Source organism: Eschrichtius robustus, chromosome 8, assembly GCF_028021215.1.
Source record: "Eschrichtius robustus isolate mEscRob2 chromosome 8, mEscRob2.pri, whole genome shotgun sequence".
Lineage (NCBI taxonomy): Eukaryota > Metazoa > Chordata > Mammalia > Artiodactyla > Eschrichtiidae > Eschrichtius > Eschrichtius robustus.
In genome coordinates, this window is record NC_090831.1 from 10,014,589 (window position 1) to 10,033,589 (window position 19,001).

General features: G+C 56.4%; 1 protein-coding gene across 1 annotated transcript in view; it reads left to right on the top strand.

Moving 5' to 3' along the window:
- Positions 1-19,001, top strand: part of CAMK2B (calcium/calmodulin dependent protein kinase II beta) — a 90,215-nt gene that overhangs the window by 19,625 nt on the left and 51,589 nt on the right. The window contains exon 2 of the mRNA XM_068550298.1: positions 11,097-11,191. Within this exon, the coding sequence (XP_068406399.1) occupies positions 11,097-11,191 (95 nt within the window). The remainder of the gene's footprint in view (positions 1-11,096; positions 11,192-19,001) is intronic.

Sequence of the window (19,001 nt, forward strand, 5' to 3'; positions counted from 1 at the left end):
AACTTCTTTAATAGGTATAGGTCTATTCAAATGGTCTATTTCTTTTATTTTTTTTTTTACTTTTTAAAATTGAGGTACAGTTAATTTCCAATATTATATTAGTTCTAGGTGTACAATATAGTGATTCAGAATTTTTACAGATTATACTCCATTTAAAGTTCTTATAAAATATTGGCTGTATTCCCTGTATTCCCTGTGCTGTACAATATATCCTTGTAACTTATCCATTTTATAAACAGTAGTTTGTTATCCCCTACCCTTATGTTGCCCCTCCCCCTTCCTTCTCCCCACTGGTAACCACTAGCTTGTTCTCTATATCTGTGAATCTGTGTTTTGTTATATTCATTTGTTTGTTTTATTTTTTAGATTCCACACATAAATGATATAATACAGTATTTGTTGTTCTGGTCTATTTCTTCTTGTGAGAGTTTTGGCAAATTGTGTCTTTCAAAGAATTGGTCCATTTCATCTAGGTTTCATCAAGTTTGTGGACATAGAGTTGTTCGTAGTATTTCTTTATTATCCTTTTAATTTCCAAGGGATCGGTAGTGATGGCCCCTCTTTCATTTCTGATGTTTGTGTCCTCTCTCTTGTTATCTCAGCCTGGCTAAAGGCTTGTCAACTTTATGGATCTTTTCAAAGAACAGCTTTTGGTTTCATTGATTTTTCTCTGTTGATTTCCTGTTTTCAATGTCATTTATTTCTGCTCTAACATTTATTATGTCTTTTCTTCTGGTTACTTTGAATTTAATTTGCTCTTCTTATTTCTAGTCACCTAAGGTGGAAACTTAGATTATTGATTTTAAAATCTTCTTTCCTAATATATGCATTCAATGGTATAATTTTTTTCTAAGCACTTTTTTTTACTGCATTCCACAATTTTGATAAGTTTTATTTTCATTTTCATTTTGTTAAAATGTTTAAAATTTTCTTTTGAGATTTCTTCTTCTTTTTTTATTTTACTGTGTAATTTATTCCAAAGATTTTATTTTTAAATGTTTGTAAATTGTAAAATATTACACGTAGAAGATTTTCCATTTAAAAAATAATGTGAAACACCCCTGCACCTAAAAACCCAGGACAAGAAGGTAAACTTGACCCACTGACCTTTTCCCTGATTCATATTCCTCTGTCATTAGCCTCCTTACCCAAGAGGTGATGCTGTTGAGATTTCTTCTTTGACTCTTGTGTTATTTGGAAGTATGTTGTTTAATCCCCATGTATTTTGGGGTTTTCCAGCTATCTGTTCGTTTTTCACTTCCAGTTTAATTCCCTTGTGATCTGAGAGCATACTTTGTATTATTTCTTTTCTTATAAATTTGTTAAGGGTGTTTTCTGGCCCAGAATGTGCTCTATCTTAGTGAAAGTTCACGTGAGCTTGAGAAGAATGTGTGTTCTGCTGTTGTTGGATGAAGTCATCTCTAGATGTTAATTACATCCAGTTGATAGATGGTGCTTTTCAGTTCCACTGTGTCCTTCCCAAATTTCTGCCTGCTGGGTCTGTGCATTTCTGATAGAGGGGTGCTGGAGTTTCCAAGTGTACTAGTGGATTCACCTACTTTTCCTTACAGATCTTTCAGTTTTGCCTCATGTAGTTTGTCATTCTGCTGCTGTGGGTATACATGCTAAGGATTGTTATGTCTTAGAGAAATGACCCCCTTATCATGATGTGAAATCCCTCTTTGGCCCTGGTAACCTTCCTTGCTCAAGTCTGCTCTGTCTGAGATCAATATGGTATATCTTTCTGCATCCTTTGACTTTTTTTTCATTGTGGTAAAATATACATAACATAAAATTGACCATTTTAACCATTGTTAAATGTAGAGTTTAGTGCCATCAAGTATATTCAATGAAAAAGTTCTGAAAATGGGTAGTGGTGACGGTTACAGTGTTGTGTAACCGTCACCACTACCCATTTTCAGAACTTTTTCATCACCCCAAACAATAACTCTGTACCCACTCAGTAATCCCAGTGAGTCCCACTTCCTTCACATCCCACTGTGTCCCGTGGGCTGGTGCCCACCCTCTTGTTCCTGTTGGCTTTGCTGCCTTGAGCCCTCCAGGAAGCTTCTCAAGGATGTCTGTACCCGGTGGAACGGGGACTCAGGCGACCCCACTATGGCGGGGAGGGGTGGTGGATCTGGGCGGTACTGAGGGTGACCGTGTGGGGTGTGAGGCCCGAGAGGTTTAAGAGCAACACGGTGTCATGGACAAGCGTCAGAGTCGGGCTATTCTCATCTGTGTAGGACGCACAAACTTGACGTGACTGTATAAAGTAACAATGATGACGTGAACGCATGAGAAATGTGAAAGGATTACCCTTTGTGGTCGTTGATATCTAAATCTCATTAGGATGTAGGGTGCATTTTGTCATAAGCCCTACGTGGTCAGGACACGGCTCCCCACTCTGCTCACGGAGCGTTCCACCTGCTCCCAGCATTGTCAGAAATGGAAGAAAACGTGCTCTCTGAGCTGACGTTCTTGGCTCTTCCAGATGAAGCCCTGCTCCCCAGGGTGTCTGGGAGGAGGGCAGTGGGGGGACCTTGATGCCTGCGTGGTTGGGGAGGGGGCTTCCGATGGGAGGGGCGGCCGCCATGGCCTGGGTGCCCTGTTCCAAGGGGCAGGCAGGGAGAAGAGGGGGCCACGCTGGGGTTTCCTCCATCTGAGATGCACCCACAGACTCCGTGGGCAGCACTGCTGTTCTTGTGTTTGGGGGGGTGTCCTCAGGTGGCATTTCTGTCCCACCCTGGCCATTTGTTTCTTTGTTGGTGGATGCACTCGGAGTTGAGCCCTTAGTCTAGAAGCCCTCCCTGCCCCTGGCTCTTGGCCCAGTTGAGACTTGTTTGGGTAAAGATTTCGCTGGTCTTGAGGGCACGGGGAGGGGGAAGGGGAAGCTGGGACGAAGTGAGAGAGTGGCATGGACATATAGACACTACCAAATGTAAAATAGATAGCTAGTGGGAAGCAGCCGCATAGCACAGGGAGATCAGCTAGGGGCTTTGTGACCACCTAGAGGGGTGGGATAGGGAGGGTGGGAGGGAGACGCAAGAGGGAGGAGATATGGGGATGTATGTATATGTATAGCTGATTCACTTTGTTATACAGCAGAAACTAACACACCATTGTAAAGCAATTATACTCCAATAGAGATGTTAAAAAAAATAAAAGTAAAACAATGAAGACCAAAAACAAACAAAAAAGAGATTTCTCTGGTCAAAGAAGTCAGGGAAAGGCTGTACCTCATATTCACTGGTTGGAAATTCACAGTACAGATGACCATGTTAAAGGCCCTGGGAAGTCCTGCAGTAAAAAAGGAAGGAAAGAAGGAGGGAAGGAAGGAAGGAAGGAAAACATTTTAACTTACTGGTTTCTAAACTTTTTTTCCCACAGAACCCCCTTTGTACCTAACATCTGTGAACATCCTGTGGAGCTAATATTTGATGATGGTCATTTGGGAAATGTTTGGTCCACACAGTGGCAGACTCCATAAGGCAGAGTTGGGGGTCAGCATGTGCTATGGCTTGAATTATGTCTCCTCAAAATTCAGATATTGACTCCTAATCCCCATACCTCAGAATGAGACCTCATGTGGAAATAAGGTTGTCGTAGACGTAATTAGTTAAGCTGAGGTGGAGGGTGGGCCCTCGTCCAGTAGGACTGTGTACTTATGAAAAGGGGAAATTTGGGTAGAGACACACAGGGAGAATGCCATGTGAACATGAAGGCGGAGATGGGGGTGATACTTCTACAAGCCAAGGAGCCCCAGGGATCACCAGCAAAACCCCAGAAGCTGGAGAGAGGCCTGGGACAGTGTCTCCCTCACAGCCTCAGAAGGAACCGACCCTGCCAGCACGTTGGTCTTGGACTTCTGGCCTCCAGAACTGTGGGACGATCTCTGTTGTTTCAGCTGCCCAGCCCATGTACTGTGTTGTGGTGGCCCCAGTACCCTAGCACAGCATGGATGACTTATGACTTGAATTTCTGGCCCAGGCTCAGAGGCCGGGGCCGGGGAGCTGCCAGGATTCCAAGGAAGGACCTTGGAAAGGCCAGGGTCGGACTTTGGGGAAGTGGCAAGAGCTGGCGTTTTCATCGCTGGTGTGGTTGTAAATCACCCAGCGATTGTGCCTTTGGAAATAAACTCTACAGAAATAACCGAGATGTTTACGGCAGGCATTTACAAGGAGGGAAATTGGAAATACCCCAAATGCCTGCCAATCAAGGAAGCACTCGGCTACCCATGGAAGGAACGTTCTCTACAGTGAAGATGACAAGTATGCAATCTAGGTCAGAGAGTGGGAATTGCGTGTGAAGTGATGTTAAATATAAGAGGCCAAACACAAAGCAGGAACTCACGCGCTGATAAAAGGCATGCCAGGATGCTGCAGAGACCACAGGGATTAAATGTTGTCCAGTGTCGGTCTCTAGTCTGTCTACTTCAGGCCCTGTTCTGGAACTCAGGACGTTCTGGGTCCTGGGCAGGAGTGGGCCACGGTCCCCTGAGCTCTGTGTGCCGTCCTGTTGGTGGATGCTGGGCATCCCTCATGGGCCTGCGCTCTGGACATCGCTCTTGTACTGGGACCTCATGCTCCTGCCCAGCGTGGCACGTGCTTGCCCAGATCCCCAGCACACTCCCCTCACCGGCTCTAACCCCGAGGCCGGGGAGCCTGGGGAGGGTCCCATGCCCTCCTGGTGTCCCCGGACGGCGTCCACCAGTGAAGCAGTATGTAGCTGCCAGATCGTGCTGTGGAAGAGTCGTTCACAGGGTGGGAAAGTAGTGAGAGGGAAAAGCAGAATAGAAACGGCAAGAGGCTCCTGAGTGTTGAAGAGGAAAGCCTTCCTGTGGTGTAGACCTCACTGGAGACACATCAGAACATCGTGGGACGCCAGCAACGGGTTACAGAGATGGAGGCGGCTTCGACTCGCTCTATTGAAACCACTTGTTTACTCCATTTTCTGCTGCGAGCAGGGATTCTGTTTTTAAAATTGTTATTATAAGCAGGAAAAAAAAAAACCCACAACAACCTCATGTAGAAGTTCCTATTTTCTACCAAATTGCTTAGGTCCAGATTAAAAATATAAAGGCACCTCCCCCGTCATTTTAATCGAAGGTAGAAAAAAAATTTTTGCTGACACACAAATAAGCAGCAGCTTGATTTAGTTTAAATCCACAAATCCAAGCAAGCGAAGGGCCTGGTGTGGCGAGCGAGCGTGTCTGCTGGGCTGTCCTCCCTGCTAGCCCCCCTCCCCGCCCCTGAGCGCTGGCCCAGACCCTCCTCAGCCGAGCCCACTTGGGGCGGCCCAGGCTGGGCAGAATGGAGGTACACGGCCTCAGGCTGGTTCAGAACATCCATGTGTTAATTAACGCAGTAAATAAAACTGTCGGACCAGCCAAGTCCCTCTGCCGCCTGCTCCGCCTGTTCCAGAAAGATCTTGTGTGGATCTGCCTGGGGAGTCGGGGGCCAGGAGGGCTGTTTTCACTGAGCGGGCACCCCTGCGCTCAACCTGTGTGGGAGCCTTTACAAAACAGATAAACAAGGCTTTGGTCCTTTTCTTTCCCTCAGGACTCCTGGCTGCTTTTGGCTCTAAAAGTTAAGAAGGCCGTGGACGGGTCTGAGCCGCGGGCCCTTGGCTCTGGGGCCGTGGACGGGTCTGAGCCGCGGGCCCTTGGCTCTGGGGCCGTGGACGGGTCTGAGCCGCGGGCCCTTGGCTCTGGAGCCGTGGATGGGTCTGAGCCGCGGGCCCTTGGCTCTGGCTGGCTGTGGACGGGTCTGAGCCACGGGCCCTTGGCTCTGGGGCCGTGGACGGGTCTGAGCCGCCGTCCCTTGGCTCTGGGGCTGTGGACGGGTCTGAGCCGCGGGCCCTTGGCTCTGGGGCCGTGGACGGGTCTGAGCCGTGGGCCCTTGGCTCTGGGGCCGTGGACGGGTCTGAGCCGCGGGCCCTTGGCTCTGGCTGGCTGTCAGGAATTCCCGCTCCCGAGCATCTGAGTTAGCAGAGTGTGGACGGGATCTCCCGGGTTGTTTGGCCACCGGGTGTGTCTGCCGCTGGGCTGTGCAAACAGCTCGCAGCCCTGGTGGCAGGCAGGCAGGTGCCTGCGAGGCCGGGACTGGGAGGAGAGAGCCGGAGTCGGGTGCAGGGCTGGAGCCAGGGATGGGGGCGGTGGAGAGGAGCTGCCGCGTCCCTGGAATGTCTACTGGGAGGGATGCAGTGCAAGCGCGGAGCGGCCGCTGAGAAGCAGAGGTAGGGGCTCCCCGGGTTACACGATTCTGACGCCCGCTCCGTGCCAGGACCTCTGCACGTGCTGCGTGTGACGCTCATGCGGAAGCCCTGCAGCCCCAGGACCAGGATGCAGGGTCCCGAGAGCAGCATCCACAGTCAGCGCTTCCGCGTTCTATTCTGCAGTCCCCACCGCGGGGACAGGGCGAGACCGGACCCTCCCGCCCCATCAGCCTCTCCCACCAACACCAGCTCGGCTCAGCGGGCAGCGGGCAGAGGGCAGGCTGGGCAGCTGGGCTCGGCCAACAGAGCAGGGAGGGGACAGGTCCCCAAAGCAGGCGTAGTGGGGGCCTCCATGGGGGCTGCAGGTAATCAATGTCAGGGGCAAGTTCCAGGTGGCAGCAGGCAGGCGGGCGGGTGGGCACGGGGGCAGCTCAGAGGCATGGCCCCAGGTTGGACAGGGAGCAAAGAGAGAGTAAAGGGGACGGGGAGCCACTGGCTGGCTTACTGCGTCTGCCCAGTGTGCAGGGGCCAGTCACCCCCTTCGCTGGCGAGAGACTGACCCTCGAGTGCCACCGTGGGTCCACGCGGCCACAGCAGTGCTGGGCGCCCACCTGCAGCAGACCAGACCCCAGGCAGCTCTGGAGTTAACTTCCCCCTCTCTCTGGCCGGCCTCTCTGGTGTTGTGGTCCCACAGTAGACAGGAGAGAGCTTTCTGATCCGCCAGCCAGCAAGGACTGAAAGAGTATTTTCTTCCTTTCATTAGCTTTACCTGATTTTTAAAAGCCCCATGACATGCTTGGTGCCCGGGAGCCTCCTCCTCTGAACACGTTATTCAGACCACTCTAAACCCGAGTGCAGCAGCACGTGCCACACCGGGCATCGTGTGGCGACCTCGAGGTTCAGGGGGTGCCCCCACCAGGCCCACCCTCTTCCCCACTCTCCTCCCTGACCTTCACCCGCACCCAGACCCCCACTTCCTGGCCTCTCCCCCGCAAGCTGCGCTGGGTGGCCTTGCTCCAGGTGGCCTTCCTGACCCTGCAGCAGGCCACCACCCGCCACGCCGTTCGTGGACGGTCGGAGTGCCGGGCAGCGCAGGCAGGGCCTACCCGGATGCAGTCCACTGTCGGCCCTGTCTGTGTGTGCTTCTGCATCTTCATCCCAGCCTATCTGTGGGTACGGTGGGGAGCCTCCTGCTTTGATCAGGGGTCCCATGGCCTCCGCTCCGTAGGAGACATCCCCCCACCTACAGACGCTCCCACCCTTCCACAGATGTCCCCCACTCATCCAGGGAAGCCTTGGGAGGTGACCCTCTCCTGCTGGCCTGTGGTCCAGAGTCTGCCCCATCCCGGGCTCTCCCTGTCCTTCTAGAAGGCTGCCCCTTCTTGTCCCGCTGGCCTGACACGTGCTGAGGTCCAGCATCTCCACTCTTCACAGTCGACTGGTGGTGCTTGTAGGTCAGTCCTTACTCTCTTATCACAGTCTGGACACTGTGCCTGACCCCAGCATCCCGATTGCACGTGGAGAGCCACAGTGTAGGGCCAGAAATGGACAGATGAATAATTATAATAAAGTGGGCAAAGTGAGCCGAGACACGTGCAGCATCCGGCGTCCAGAGGAGACCAAGCTGACTTCCTGTGGGAGCTGGGAAAGATTTCCGAGAGGAGGTATTGAATTGAGTCTTGAAGGATGCGAAGGAGTTTGCCTGGTGGCCGTGGGGATGCGCTTAGGATACAGACCCGGGCCCTTTGTCTGTGTTGTTGTCTCAATGACTGTAAGTTTCCGGGGGGCAGATGCTGTGAGTTCTGAGGGAGGTTGGTGCTCACAGTGGCCTCACTGTTGTCTGTGATGTTCAAGGTGTCGGGGGCCCCCAGCCCATGGCCCGCACGGCACATGCTTTTTGGCACGCTGGCACTTCTGGGGGGCTTCCCTGTGATCGGCCTCGACTACCCAGCAGAGCGGCCAGGAAGGGGGCGGATGCCTGGGGTGGGGGTGGGAGGAGAGTGGGGGATGGTGGTGACCGAGAGGCTGGCTTCAAGGATGGAAGAGGGGAGCCGAGGGGCTGCCCGAGGGGTGGTGGTCATCGGGGGCCGAGCCTCTTCCCTGCACTCTCCCTCCGGGTAGTTAAGTCACGGAGAGCCCTCTAACTCGTGAGCTTCCCCAGGCGCCTGGCCAAGCTTTCCTGGCGACTTCCACGTGTCTGCAGCTGGGAGACTGAGCTCTGAGGGCTCCCCAGGGGCCCGGCTGCTCCTCCCTGCTTCCGGCCCAGCCTCACCCCAGGCCGGCCCAGGTTCCCCCTCATAGCTGACGGGCATTGGAGTGCAGGTGCCCCGTGGCAGACCAGGGTGGGGTGGCCGGGCCCAGGGGTCGGGCAGCTCTTTCTAGAACTTCTCTTCAGGCCGGGCAGCAGGGGCAGAAGAAGCCCTACCCCAGAGGGGCTTCCAGAGGTGCCCTCCCCCGCACCCGGCAGGCAGGACTGCGGGAGAGGAAGGCCTGCGTCCAAGAGCAGGCCCTGTGCCAGCCTGAGTGCTACCTATGAGCACCATTGTTGAGCGCTTGCTGGATGCCGGGGGCTGTGCCTGCCGCCTTGCTGGTTTCCTCCAGCGTCTGGCTCCTGCCCGCTTGGCACTGCCCTCATCACCAACCCAGAGCCTTCTACGGAGGAGAGAGCAGGGTCGGAACTGGAAGATGTGGGGCAGTGGGGCAGCCTGTCCAGGATCGTCCATCTGGCTGTCGGCTCTCGTTCACTTTATTTACGCGCATCCTGCCGTGCGCCAGGGAGGATTCCTGGCTCCCTGTCGCTTAGTCCTGTACTTACCCTGGCGGGACAGCAGCCGGTAGACAGGCTGTGTGGGCCCCTTCCCCCTCCAGGGATGAGCTCACCTTAGGGCCCCTTGGTGCCTCGCCTGGCGCCCACCATGCTGAAAGCAGCCCTCTGGCTGTTTGGAACTTCCGGCATCGTGGGGTCAGATTCTGGCATAGGAAGCGCTATCCCAGGGAGGCTTGTGAGCCAGAGCTTGGTTGTCCGTGCCCTTTGGGGGCCAGAGCACGAAGGGTGGCGGCTCAGCCCTGTACGTGTGATACCCTCCGCCCTCCTGGGCAGGAAGCGGATTCGAAGACCAGGGGTGGGCTGGGCTGGGCTGGTGAGGATGAGGCCAGTGCAGCCTCGGGCAGACAGCCACGTGGGAGCCTTGCTGAGCCCTCGCAGTGGCTCTGAGAGCCTTTCCTGCTCCTTAGATGGATGGGGTAACTGAGGCTCAGAGGGTGCAACCCGGTGCGGAGCAGGATTTGAACCCAGACCTGCTCGAAGCCTGTGGCCTTTCCCCCTCACCACGCTCTCTCCCAAGCTAGTCTCACCGGTCCAAAAAAAAAAAAAAAAAGTCATCCTTTCTTTACGTTTTTTTTCTTAAAATGAAAAACTAATAATATTTTGAGAACGTAACCCATGCACACAGTGAGAAAATCACACAGGACAGAGGATGTAGAGTGAATTGTGTGCCCCCCGCCTGACCCCCGGCTCCCCGTCCCACAGAGGCAGCCGCTGCCCAGTTCCCTGGCTGATTTTGGAAAAGCAGAGATATAGCTCTGAGCACAGCTAGGGATCATAAAGACCTGGGTCGTTAAGAAAATGTTCAAATAGATTTAGTGTAATTTTTATTTTTTTTCCAAGGAAGTGAATAGTCTGTCTTAATGAAGTTTTAATCTCAAACAGGATTAGAGCAAAAAAGCGTTCTCTGTTTAAGACGCTGCTTTCCTGTGGCCCCGAGTCCGGGTTCGGGCAGCTGGTGGGCTTCTCAGGCTGTGTGCGCGGCAGGGCTCCGGGGTGGTGGTATGAGGGGGGTCGGGGGGAGGCTGTGCCTGCAGGGCCTCTGGGGAGGGAAGGCGGGGGAGGGGCGTGCGGTCAGGGGTGTCCCCAGCCCCCCCGGCCCCATGTGCTCAACCACCTGTGGCCTTTGTGCCCACCTCTCCCTGGCGGCCTCCGGTCTCGACCCTTCCCAAGACATTTCCCGTTCCGGCTGTGTCTCATACGTGCTGTGTCTAATGTTCTTCGAAGATGATCTCAAATCAAATTAAACCGACGGTGGTGACAAGTTGAATACCGTGGAGGACCTTCTGATGGGCCCCAGGCTCCCTCCGGCCTGTGCCCCACGCCTGCCCTGGACCCACACGGGCCTGTTCTATGGGCTCTGGCTTGCCGTGCCGCCTCCTACAAACCTTCCTCCTCTCAAGGGTCACTGTTTCGGGGCCACATGCAGGATGTCTCGATGGCCTTGGCAGTGGTCACCCACTCTCCTGGGTTCCCTTCTCTTGGCTCTCCAGGCTGGTCCCCTCTCCTCTCAGAAGCACTAATGCTGTGGGCGTGTAAATGTCTCCTCTGCTATGGGACTCTGCAGCCTCTGCTGTAACTTGGGGCAGTGCTGGTGGAGGATCCGGGGGAGGGGGCCTTTGCCTCCAGCTTTGCAGCTTAATTATGCGATGCTTCTGCCTCCCTCCAGAACCTTCACCGAGTCCCCGCAGGCTGCACCAACCTATTCCGCTGTCTGGAGCTGGGCCAGGGTTCACTGCTCTGGGGGGACTCGCTGGGTCTCATAGGCCTGGGCATAGAGCGAGGGAGGACGCTTGCCCAGAGGCCCTCGGTCCAGCTGGCGCATGAGGATGCCCAGGCGGGGGGTCTCGCAGGAGCTGGGTGTGCCGGTCGGCTGGGCTCTGCCAGCTGCCGGGAAAGGGGCCCCTGCCGGGCTGGCACTGGGCGGGGTGGGCTGGGAGTCGTTTGGGGGAGGGGCGCCCCTTCCTCGCACAGAGGCTGGGCCTCATGACCGGGTGCTGGGTGTTCACCGGGGGATTAATGGGCTCCCTGCCTCTGTTTCCCATTTCTCCCCCAGGGGGGCTTTCTCTGTGGTCCGACGCTGTGTCAAGCTCTGCACCGGCCATGAGTATGCAGCCAAGATCATCAACACCAAGAAGCTATCCGCCAGAGGTAGGGAATGGCTGTGCTGGCTGGCGTGGGCCGGGGGCCGGGGGCCGGGGCTGGAGCCCATGCTGAGGGATAGGGCTCGGCCTGTGGCTCATGGGGGGGCACAGATGGAGCGGGATTCGTGGCCGCAGTGGGACGTGAACGGTGCCCGTGGCCGAATGGGGCCAGGAGGGAGAGGCACCCGCACACCCTCACATCTGGAATTGCACTGTCGCTCTGGTTTGGGGGCTCGCGGAGCCCCTGCCTCACCTCCCCGGGGCTGGACGGGGAGAGGCGTGCGGCCAGGTGGCTGAAGTGATCAGGTAAGGTCGTCTGCCCAAGAACTGTGGGCCAGAGGGGGACTCGGTGACCTGAAGACTTTGGGTGACAGGGCAATGCTTGAGGGGCGGCATGAACGGCACGTTTCCTAACTCAGCCCCCGCCGGTCTTCCGGACGCAGGGATGCACGTGGGGGCTCATCTGCCTAGGCTGGGGAGGGCTCGGGGGTCTGCAGGGGTGGGCGTGGTGCTGGCCCCGGGGCATGTGGCCTCACCCCATCCCGCACCGTCCAGAGCCCTTGCTGGGGGGCGGCCCGTTCTGGGCAGACGGACAGACCCCTGCCCTCGTGGCATCCAGTGGAGTTCCACGTGGTGGGGATGAGGCGGGACATGGGGGCAGGGGATGACATGGGGCGACAAGGCCAAGGTGGAGGTGCCGCTCTGAGCAGGTGATGTCAGAGCACAGAACCGAGGGGACAGGGGGCCGGGAGCCAGGCAGGGGGTCTGGTGGGGCCTCCAGCGTGGGTGTGGAGGCGTGGGCCGTCCCAGTGAGGTAGCAGCGCCACTGCCGCCCCCTGTGCTGGGGGGAGCCCACGGATCTCCAGCCCCCGGCTCAGAAAGGAGGGGCTGGGTGACCCCCTTGGCGGAGGGAGCTAAGCTAAGCCCCTGGCCTGACGGTCTCCCACCTCCAGGCACACCCATGACCCCACTTAGCATCCAGACACAAATGTGAGCCAACAGAGAGGCTCTTTCTCTGCAAAGAGGCCCTGGCCGTAGGCAGTCCTGGCCCGAATCCCTCCCCGAGGCTGGTGCTGAGAACGCCTCCGTCTGTAGGGTCTGCAGTTTCCAGCCTGGCGGCCTGTGTGGGCAGGCGGCTGAGCCCGCTTTGTGGTTCGCTGAGCTGCGTGTAGGTGTTGTTTGGGCGCCTGCTGTGTACCAGGCCTTCGGGGCTGAGTGTTTCCAGGGGCGGGCGCTGCTGTCCCAGCCTAGCCGAGGGGCTGGTTGCACTCGGGTGATGAGGATGACACAGGGCCCCACAGAGACAAGAGTCTGCGAGCCAGACAGCCCTGGGGCCTGTGTGTTGGGAAAGCTCAGATCCCGCAGCTAAACTGTGATCATAATAATAATGCACAAGCTAATATTTACCGAGCGTTCGCTGTACGCATGGTGCCGCCAGATGCAGGGCAGCTTCTGTGTTCCCTGACACTGGATGGGCGGCACTGGTGAGCCACCAGTGTCATGTTTTCGGGGGGATGTGTCCGCATATGTGGAGTTTCTAAAGCAGGAGGAACATTCCGCTTCATTCCATTCCTGTGGCTGGTGCCAGGCCACAGGAGGAGAGAGAGCCCACCTTCAGAGGTCCTGTGGACTAATGAGGGACACCCTCACTCATCCACCAGCTTTACCTAGCCTCTCCCAGTCAGTGCCCAGCACTGAGGACGGGGTGATGAGCAAACACACCCAAACAAGCCACTACAGCCCCATTCGAGGGGTGGGAGCACAGGGGACAGAACAGGGAGGTCGGATGGGTCTTGAAGGATGAATAGGAGTTTGTGAAACTCAGGCAGAAAACCACCTGGGTACGTTTCCATGGAATCACGCAGCTCCTTTCAAGGAACGTCACGCTCCCGTTTCTACCCTCAAAGTGTTCTATAAATCGGGAGGATCAAGGGCAGTGGAAGTCTGAAATGCCCTGCGTGCTCCACAATTACCACCTGCTCTTTCTTCCGCCGCTGCAGTAGCAGGCCTGCTGCCCACTTCCTGAGAGCCAGCCTGCTTTCTGCCATTGAGTCCCGGAGGCTGGGCCCCCAGAGACCCCTGCTAAGGGCGCCTCCGCGGAGCTGTGCAGACCTGAGGCTCCGTCAGCCCTGCGCCTGGCCTCAGTCTCCTTCCTGGCTGGGTGCAGCCTGGGTTGGATGGTGGCAGGCGGCGCCGCCAGCCAGGACTGGTCTGGAATCGAAGCAGCCAGCCCTTGTCTGTTGTCACCTTCCCTCGGGACCACTTTCCGGGCCAGGGAAGCCAGGACACCCCCTGCTTTGCCTCTACTCTTGGGCCCCTGCATTGCCCAGGTCTGTGGACGTCTTGGGCATTTTTTCCCCCTGTTTACCTCATTATTATGGAAAATTTCAAACATCCCCAAATATAGAAAAAATGATAGAAGGAGCCCCCAGCTTCGACACAACAGTTTTCATCTCCCAGGCAATTTTGTTTTCAACTGTAACCCTCCGCATCTCCCACCCCTACCCATATATCTTGCAGCAGATCCCAGACCGGCCACCATTTCACCCATAGTGTTCAGCATGTTTCTGTAACGGAAAAGGATTCGAAAAACAACTGGCCACCTCCCTGTACAGGGACCCAGGGATCTTCTGATCCTCTCCAGCCCCTTTCGGGGCTTTCCGAGCTGAGTGGGCAGCGGAAGGGGTGAGGGGAGAGGGTCTTGGGCCCCCGACACTCATCTTTACGCTGAGTGTGGGCCAGCAATGGGGCAGCCAGGCTGCTGGGTTTGGTCTCGTCGCCGCACGGCCCTGACCACCTCGCTGTATGACCCTGGCCGTGTTACTTAGCCACCCTGTACCTTAGTTTCCCCAGCCGTAAAATTGGAATAAATCTGCTATCTACCTCAGAGGGGCATTGTGAGGGTGAGAGAAGAACTAAGGTGCCTGGAAGGAGCAGGCTGAGTGTGGTGCTGCCAGGGCACCCGCTGCCTTCTTCCCCATTTCTTGCCAGACTATCCTGCCCAGCCTGCAGGCTCCAGGACTCCTCCTCCAGGAAGCCTCCCTGGGTCCTCCCATACAGCTTGGAAACCCCCAGGTCCCGAAGCAGTCACCTTAGGTATTTCGTCATTGATCACTTGCTCCTTGAGGGCAAATGCAGTGGGTTCATCTCTGCGCCTTCCCAGCTCCCAGCCCAGAGCCTGGGAAAACACACGTAGGAACATCCCACCCTCTCCTTACCACCCTTTGGGGGCTGGCTCCATAAAACCCAAAGTTCTTATCTGGCCTGACACTCAGCCTTCGGCCCTGTCTTCTCCTTCCCTCCCAGCAGCTCTGCTCAGGCACTTGGTCTTTTCTGGTTCTGTACACCCCAGGGCCTTTGCACCTGCCTTGTCTCTGGAAATGCTTTTCCTAAACTTTCTATCTGCTTAACTCCTGTTGATGACACTTCCTCAGAGGGGTTTCCCCTGAGCCTCCAGTGGGAATCTGGGACCTAAGCACCCTGTTTCTATTTTATGGCTGTCTCTCCCACGAGACTTCCAGGACTTCATCTGTTTCATTCACCACTGTGTCTTCCACACCCTGCTCAGGCCCTGACAGGTGGTGAGCTCTCCATGTTTTTGAATGAATGAATGAATGTTTTGAGTGAATGGATTTTGAATGAGCAGATGTGTAGTCTGTGCTGGAGTGAGGTTAGTGTCCCAGGTGTGAAGTTGGGATAGGGACTGGGTCGAGTGAGGTCTAGAAGAGGGTTTGCTGCAGGGTCGGGTTTGCAGGGGAGGCCCCTGGTCACTGAGCACCTGAGCATTTGGGAGGTCCAAGTTCAGGAGAAGTTCCATGGTGAAGCCTGAGGGTGGTCGGGAAGCAGGGAGGGGAGGCCTGGAGCTCACCGCTCCTCCCTGAATCCTGGTGATCACCGTGCAGCCTGCACCTGTGTTCTGCAGGGTCAGACATGCTCCCAGCAGAGAGTCCTGACGCCAGACCGGTTCCCTTCCCAGAAAGGCCATTTCAGAGATGCTTGCCCCACCTGTTGTCCTGGAAGGTGCGGGTGGAGGGGAGCGGCCCATGGGTGGGGAGGAGGATGCCAGGCAAGTGCCCTAGAAAGAGGGAGAGTGAGGAAGTGGAGACTGGACCCAGAGGCCGGAGGGGAGGCCCCACTTGTGCCGGCATCATATTCAGTGCAGTGTGGAGTGGGCTCGCTCAGCCCTGCGGGGAGGGTGTCCACTCCTGGGCTGAGGAGACAGGCTTAGTCCTTCAAGGCCTCCAATGGTAGAGCAGCAGGAGGAGGACGCTGGTGCTGGACGCAGAAAAACTGTCCCACCCGGGAACTGGCAGTTCCTGGCGCCACGAGGACACTGCAGATTACACCCAGCTTGTGCCAACGGCAGTAAGAGTTAGATTTTTTTAAATTTAATACTTAATTAAATAGAGGATTGTGAGGCATTCAGAGTCTGTGAATGTACTGAATAATGAGAGATTATTAAACTACTGTTAACAAAATCAGTTAGAGGAAAATTAATTGACGGGGTGGGGGGATAAGGAGACCATCAGGCGCGTGAGTCTTAAAAAGATTTCCTGTTGTTCCTGCGTCCCCCTCCCCCTCCCCTCGCTCACTGTCCGCACTAAGTGGCTGTTCTTGGGGCTGGTTCGTTGGCCTTTGGAGGGAGCCCCATGCACTGAGCCCCATTAGCACTTACTGGCCCCCAGCGTCCAGGGAGCAGGTGTCCCAGAAATGACCCCGGTCTGCGGCTGAACTCGGGGGAAGGACCCTGCACAGGAACGAGGGCTTCGGCATTTATTGTGTCCTGACCCTCAGCAGCAGTTTTCACGAGGTCGGTGGTGGGTGCCCCATTCCACAGACGAGGAAACCAAATCCCACAGAAGCAAGAGACTTGCTTAGGATCCCACAGCCGTAATGAGCAGAGCCTGGGACACAGGCGGCTCTAGATTTCACCCAGCTGCGGAGGACCCAGGGTGGATCAGGTGTGGGGCTGACCTCACAGGTAGAGCTGACCTCACAGGTGTGGGGCTGACCTCACAGGTAGAGCTGACCTCACAGGTGGGGGGCTGACCTCACAGGTAGGGGCCTGATCTCACAGGTGGGGGTCTGATTTCAAAGGTGGGGGGCTGACCTCACAGGTATGGGGCTGATCTCACAGGCAGGGGGCTGATCTCAAAGGTGGGGGGCTGACCTCACAGGTGGGAGGCTGACCTCACAGGTATGGGGCTGACCTCACAGGTAGGGGGCTGATCTCAAAGGTGGGGGGCTGACCTCACAGGTGGGAGGCTGACCTCACAGGTGGGGGGCTGACCTCACAGGTGGGAGGCTGATTTCATAGGTGGGGCTCACGGCACGGGTGAGGGACTCAGCGCACAGGTGAGGGACTCAGCGCACAGGTGAGGAGACAGGCCACAGATGATGAGATCTGGGGCTCACTTCTGAGCCTTCTCCCGCCCCCAGGCTGATGCCCAGTTTACCCCCAGCTACCTTCGCCTGGGGCCACCCCCTCCGCAGGGCCTGTGTGGCTCCTTCTGCCTTGGGAGGCACCCCTGCTGGAGCTGGGACAGGGAGGAGCTGTCTGGCCTCTAGGGGCCCTGGGGCTGAGCCTGCACCCTGGCCAAACCCGCCCCGGAACCCTTCGCCCAGCAGGAACCGGGGGCTCTCCTGCTGCAGCCGGCGCTGCCGCTTTCCTGTCGGCCCCCCGCGACCCACAAACGCGAAGACGACCGAGTCAGAGGATAACGGGCGCCGGGGAATCCGCGGAACCGGGTTACCGGAGGACGCGGCGCCGCATTGCAGGGTCGGCTGAGCATGCGCCTCGGGCGCTGGGCTCCCCTCCCCTTCCCCCTCGGGCACCCCTCCCCAACCTGGGCACCCCTCCCGCCTATTCCGCGGCCCCGCCCCTGCCCCTCCCTGGCAGCTCCCAGCGCCCCAGGGGCGGAGTCAGGGCCTCACTGTATAATGTCCCAATTTCAGATAAACAATATTTTTTTAGAATAAGTATGTCCCAAACCCCCAGCCAGCTTTTGGTCGACGCTGCTCTCGAATCGGGGCTCCAGGGGACCCTGGGCAGTGGGAGGGGTCTTCCTAGGGACTCGGAGGGTGGGTGGAGTAGGAGGGTCCCTTCCTTTGCCCCAGGATCAGTCTTTAACTGGACAGACCCATCCCTCCCGGGTTCTGTTTCCAGGACTTGGGTTTTTGCGGAGTTGGGGGCACCGCAAAAGGTGGGGAGGGAGTAAGAAGAAAAGTTGGGGGCCCTTGTGGGCGAGGGGGACCCCCCCAGTCCCATGCCAGGGGGAGGATGGGGGAGCAATGAGGGAACCGGCTGCGGTGGCCAGATTTAGAAGTAATTTGAATTTCAGATAGGCCGTGAAAAATATTTGAAGACAAATATGTCCCAAACTGCACGGGACATACTTGTATTAGAAAATTATTTGTTTATCTGAATTTGGGACATACTTATATTAAAAAAAAACTTGTTGCTTACCTGAAATTCAGATTTAACTGGTCATTTTGTGTTTTATCAGGCAATGTCAAACAGAGTTGTTGAGAGAAGAGGTCTTTGTCATTAATTCATTAATCAAATAGGCTAAGTCAAAACTTCCCCAAACTGGGGTGAAGGCAGGAGAGGAGAAGAAAAGGGGTGGAGGCCAGGCTGTGTGGGCAGGGGTCCTGGTGGACACGCCCTCCGTGTGCTTGGTGGCCTCACCTGTGAGGAGGAGAATGTGGCAGCTCCGTGGCCCTGTTCACTGGTGCTGGGGTGTGTCTGTTTCTGGGGCACGGCTGCCTCTGTGAACCCTGAGTCCCACGGGCTTGGGGGCCTGAGATCGGTGCTCCGTGAACTCAGGCCACAGCAGTGCCCACCCCATTGAGCTGTAGAGGGTCAAGAGGGGGTGGGGAGGTGGCAGCGCCTAAAAAGTGGACTGGCCCAGGGTTACTGGGAGGAAATCTCCACGAACTCCTGGGCCCTCGTGGGGTTGTTTTATCAGCCATTCCTGTCATTCCCCAGATCTGGAGGGGTCCTTACCGGCAGCCCTGTGCACCCCACATGCACCAAGGGCCCCCCTGGAGGTGAGCGTAGGGTCAGAGGGGCAGCCGCAGGTTTGAGGACCTGGGCTCTGGCCAGAGCGGCCGCAGCCTCCTGGCCCCCGCCCTCTTGCTCAGCACGGCAGCCCCCGGCTCCCAGCAGGCTGGCTCTCTGTCTCCGCACAGCCTGTCTCCCAGCTCCGGGGTGGGTGGGGCGGGGCGGGGTGCAGGGGCCTCTTGGTCTCCCTCCCTTGCGAACAGTAGGTCCCTAATGAACATGATGAAGGGGTGGGGGGAGCAGAGCGCTTTCAACTCAAGAACTGAGCTGGAGGAGGGGACTGTTGGGAGGCGGTGGTCTGGGCCACCAGTAACTACAGTTGGCAGGAGGAGGCTGGTGGAAGGGAGGCGTCCCAGAGGCCTTGCTGAGTCTGAGTAGGACCCTGACAGAATAAGCCCTGCACCCTCTGGGGGCCATGCCCTAGCCTGGAAAGCACGCCGTGCTGTGGCAGTGTCACGGGTGCTATCTTGGGGTGGGCTGTGATGAGACCCTACCCCCGGCGTAGGACCTATTGCACTGGGGCCGGGGAAGGAAGCAGGAAAGGAGGAGGCCACTGGTGGGCTCCTGCTGTCACCATGCCCTACTGCACTGGAGGGTGATGCTGTCCCATTTTACAGTTGACAAAACTGAGGACTCGAGAGGATAGTCATTTTTATTCACATCACCTTTTTGCCTCTTAGTCAGTGTGGGAGCCCGCCCTAGGGTCGTGGGCATGACCAAACACAGGATGGGGACCCCGGACAGCTGAGATGGA